General features: G+C 44.1%; 1 protein-coding gene across 1 annotated transcript; it reads left to right on the top strand.

Moving 5' to 3' along the window:
* The first annotated feature begins 410 nt into the window (after window positions 1-410).
* LOC123066470 (CASP-like protein 5B3) lies at window positions 411-3,339 on the top strand. The gene is made up of 3 exons (XM_044489547.1): window positions 411-784; window positions 2,269-2,401; window positions 2,866-3,339. The coding sequence occupies exons 1-3, from the start codon at window positions 654-656 to the stop codon at window positions 3,067-3,069; spliced, it is 468 nt and encodes a 155-aa protein (XP_044345482.1). The 5' UTR covers window positions 411-653; the 3' UTR covers window positions 3,070-3,339.
* The last annotated feature ends 419 nt before the right edge of the window (window positions 3,340-3,758 follow it).

Raw genomic sequence — 3,758 nt, 5'->3', positions numbered from 1 at the left:
GAGTCGGCCCTTTTATACCCCGTGTGACTGAAATGACGAAAATGCCCCGGCGGGGCAGGCTATTTACGTGCGGTGGCACGGTCGAGGTGAAACTGTGCGCTACAGGAGGGCTACAGGAGGTGCGAGTCTCGATCCGACGGGCGCGGTCGCTCCAGGGGTCGATCCGACGGCCGGAAATCAATCAAGCAAGCCGATCCGACGGTCAGCAATGCCAAATCGCTGAGGAGCCAGAAGTTTGGAGCGGTCTCGTTTTTTTGGATTATCCATGTCCGCCATTTTTAGGGGTTTGCGGAGAGATGCCGTGAAAGTGACAAGCCGCGTGCACAAAAATGTACGTATACTCGGACGATGTGGCCAAGGAAGGAACACCTACCGCGAAGTTTCCTGGTTCCTGCTGATCCATCACCTTTCCCACCTCGTCTCACGCAAGCCAAGCACCACCTCTCCCATCAGTCCATCACCTTTCCCATCTCGTCTCACACAAGTCAGGCACCACCTCTCGGGCTCCTGCTCATACCCATCACCTTCCCCATCCCACACGAGCTAAGCGCACACAGCTACTGCCACAGATCCGTGCCCGGCGAGCTAGCCAGGACTCCATCGGCATCTCCGCCTCACCTCCCCGCAGCAAGCAGAGCCGAGGCAGGCAGGGGATGAAGCGCGTAGTGGGGAGCCCGGGGACATGGAGCGGCATGGCACTGCGGCTGTCGCAGTGCGTCTTCGCCGCCGCGTCCACCTTCGCCATGGTCTCCGGCTTCAGCTACTCCAACTACAGCGCCTACTTGTACTAATTTCATTCCCCCGCAAATGCTACTTTTTTCCTCCCCCCTTTGTGCGTTTTCTTGCAAATTCATGACCATCACTCAAGACTCAAGTAGCATCTAGCATGCTCTCTGAGTTTTACTCTTAGGTTGGGTGACTTTTACTCTTTCTTTCAAGATAAATTTTTGGGGAATAAGGTAGAGACCCTTATTTCAGAGTACTTAGATGAGGCAGATTTAACGCCTTCCAAGCAGGGTGATACATTTTTCTGAATTGAAAACCTGGTGATTACTTCTTTGTGTGCAATAGATTCTGAATGTTCTACTAAATCTCCCCGGCATTGGAAAAGCAAATCAATTAGGAAAGTAATTCAGATGCGACTGCAATGTACTTCAATTAGGCTGATAATTGAAGAAACTGATGGATTAAAGCATTTTTATTGATACCTCAACTATGGCGACAGCCATCATTGTGTTCTTATGTAATCTGGAAAAAAAAGGAACAAAAACCTTACTATGTGCTTGGAAGTTGGAACCACTTCATACACAAAGGCTAGATGGTGTTCAGTGTCGAATACTATAAATTTTTCTTCAGCATCATGACAAAAAAAAATTTACTGCCCAATTTTTTTGGGAACACATGGATAACTTCTTAAGCTATATCTTCTAATCAGTCCATCGTACATACACAAGTATCTATATACATTTGACTTAGCATGTACGAAATACGACATAATCATGAGGCCTCCACCAACTTCCTCATTTGATAAACTCGGAATACCTTCAATGCTCTCAAAGTTAGTAACTACTCCCTCCGTTCTAAATTACTCGTCGTGGTTTTAGTTCAAAATTTGAACTAAAACCACGACGAGTAATTTGGAACGGAGTGAGTAGTATTTGTCTGGTGACCCACCCAACTAGTAGTAAATATATGGCCTCACAGGAACAAATGAAATGATATTTCATTAGGTGATTTCCTTATTCAAGTTCTAAGACGGTTCCATTTCAGAGTTCATGCATGTCTGCAGGAGTACAAGCTCGACATCGTACATATTTATGTTCATTTGTCCATAATCTTGGGAGTTTACTTGAACTTGAATGCTCTTTTTTCATAACAAGAACTGGAGTGTTCTGTTATCCTCTATTAATGTTTTCTGTGAATGACTACAGATACAGTTTTTATTTAAAATGCTAGTTGCGACATTTCAATCTTCCAGTGGTATTGGGAATCCTGATTGTAAGCAGTGTCCAAATCCTGATTGTCAGCAGTGTCCCTTTGATTCCTAATACCGCTGGAAAAATTAAAATGTTGCAGCTCGCGTGCATGTCTTGACTGTGTGCTGGTGGCCAATGATTTATATTTTTGACATCAAGTTCATGCCATTGAGACTATGAACTGCATATATAAAGTGTTCAGTTTTCTTGACTACTATTCAGAATTGTTTGGGCTCAAGTATGATTTGTCGACATCATCTAACGAGTGTAATCTTGTCTCCCTTCATTTCAGCTACATGAGTCTAGCGTTGATCCTGCAGCTGATGTGGAGTTTGGGCCTTGCTTGTAAGGATATCTTTGCTCTAAGGAATAAAAAGGATCTTCACACCCGAGATAATGTATTGATCATTGTTATGGTTGACTGGGTAAGTCGTTCAGTTTATCTCTTCTATTGTCCATGAGCTACGTCTGAATTAACTGAAGGCATGCACTGAAGCAATTGAACCCAGATTTTTTATCATTAGTTCTTACGAACAAAAATTCAGGTTAAGTGCAACTCGTGATTTTCTATTGGCCAAGTTCTTGTTCTGCCTCCTTCTCTAAGAATAAGGTAGTCTTAAAGAGATTTGTTTGCACAAGTGCTCCATCGAACTTTAGCAACCAATATGCTTTGCATGACTTTTTGGTCAACCAACGGTATAGTTTATCAAAGGTTTTTTTTCCTGTTATTAGAACTAATGGCTGTCATTTTTCACAGCCAAAGTTTGTACATCTCACAAGCAGAGTCTAGATACCCTGTGAAATCAATTTTTTTACTCGAGCAGTTCTTGGAATCTTGAGCTAGCAAAGGTCTATTTGAGTGAAAACATCAATTGTGAATGCATTGCAGGTCGTGGCGGTTTTCATGTTCTCAGGAGCCTGTGCCTCCGCGAGCCTGACAATTTTCTTGATGTGGGATGTGCACTTCTGTGAGACATACTCGAAGCTGGCCTGCCGGCAGTTCGCGCTTTCGGCCGTCCTGGCGTTCATCACATGGTTGCTGCAAGCTGCGTCTTCTTTCTCCGCGTTCTGGCTACTGGTTTCGTTCTACTAGTGATCTCACGCGCTCATAATCGCCGTCACGTCATGCTAGTCAGTCAGGGGGGTAAATTGTTGCAATGTGATCGGGACACTTGCTAGATTTCAGTTATGGGCAGTCCTTCGTCCCTTGTTAGATAGATTGCCTGTTTGATAGTAGCTCATCTTTATTCTAGGAGTTGGTTATCAGCTCCTTGAGGTGGAGTAGTTACTGTTTAGATGATGTGGGATCATTAATATATGGAGATAAGTCGCGATCGACGATACCTGAAAAATTCTCTGGTTATTGTACAATGGAATGAGTTGATATCTCTTCGTGTGGCTGGGACTAACCGTTTCTGGTTGCTTCGCACAATGAACAAGCCTTTCTTTTGTTGCCAAGCAATGTAGACATGTAGTCCTCGTCATAGTTAGGAATTCGAATACTAAGGATATCTTCTTCATCTAGAGGCATGAAAAATTGTTTGACCCTGTCCTCCTTCCAGGTATGGGTGTCATGGTTTATTAAGTCTGCCAACCATCGAATGCGAGATGTTGTAGGGCTTATGTTAATTTTCAGATTTCTTCTCGGGATCCAATTGTCCCTCCATAAGCGAACAGTGCGGCCGTCACAAATACGCCATACGAACCCTTACTTGAGCAACTCCAAACCATGCATGATGCCTTGCCATTTCGGAGATGCATTTCGAATAAATGCCGTGTCTA

This window comes from Triticum aestivum, chromosome 3B, assembly GCF_018294505.1.
Source record: "Triticum aestivum cultivar Chinese Spring chromosome 3B, IWGSC CS RefSeq v2.1, whole genome shotgun sequence".
Lineage (NCBI taxonomy): Eukaryota > Viridiplantae > Streptophyta > Magnoliopsida > Poales > Poaceae > Triticum > Triticum aestivum.
This window is presented reverse-complemented; position numbering and strand designations above follow the sequence as displayed.

Excerpts from the sequence above, each read along its gene's own strand:
- LOC123066470 (XM_044489547.1), top strand. The coding sequence starts at position 654 with ATGAAGCGCGTAGTGGGGAGCCCGGGGACATGGAGCGGCATGGCACTG. Across the intron at positions 785-2,268 it reads TCCAACTACAGCGCCTACTT|CTACATGAGTCTAGCGTTGA; the intron begins GTACTAATTTCA and ends CCTTCATTTCAG. Across the intron at positions 2,402-2,865 it reads TCATTGTTATGGTTGACTGG|GTCGTGGCGGTTTTCATGTT; the intron begins GTAAGTCGTTCA and ends AATGCATTGCAG.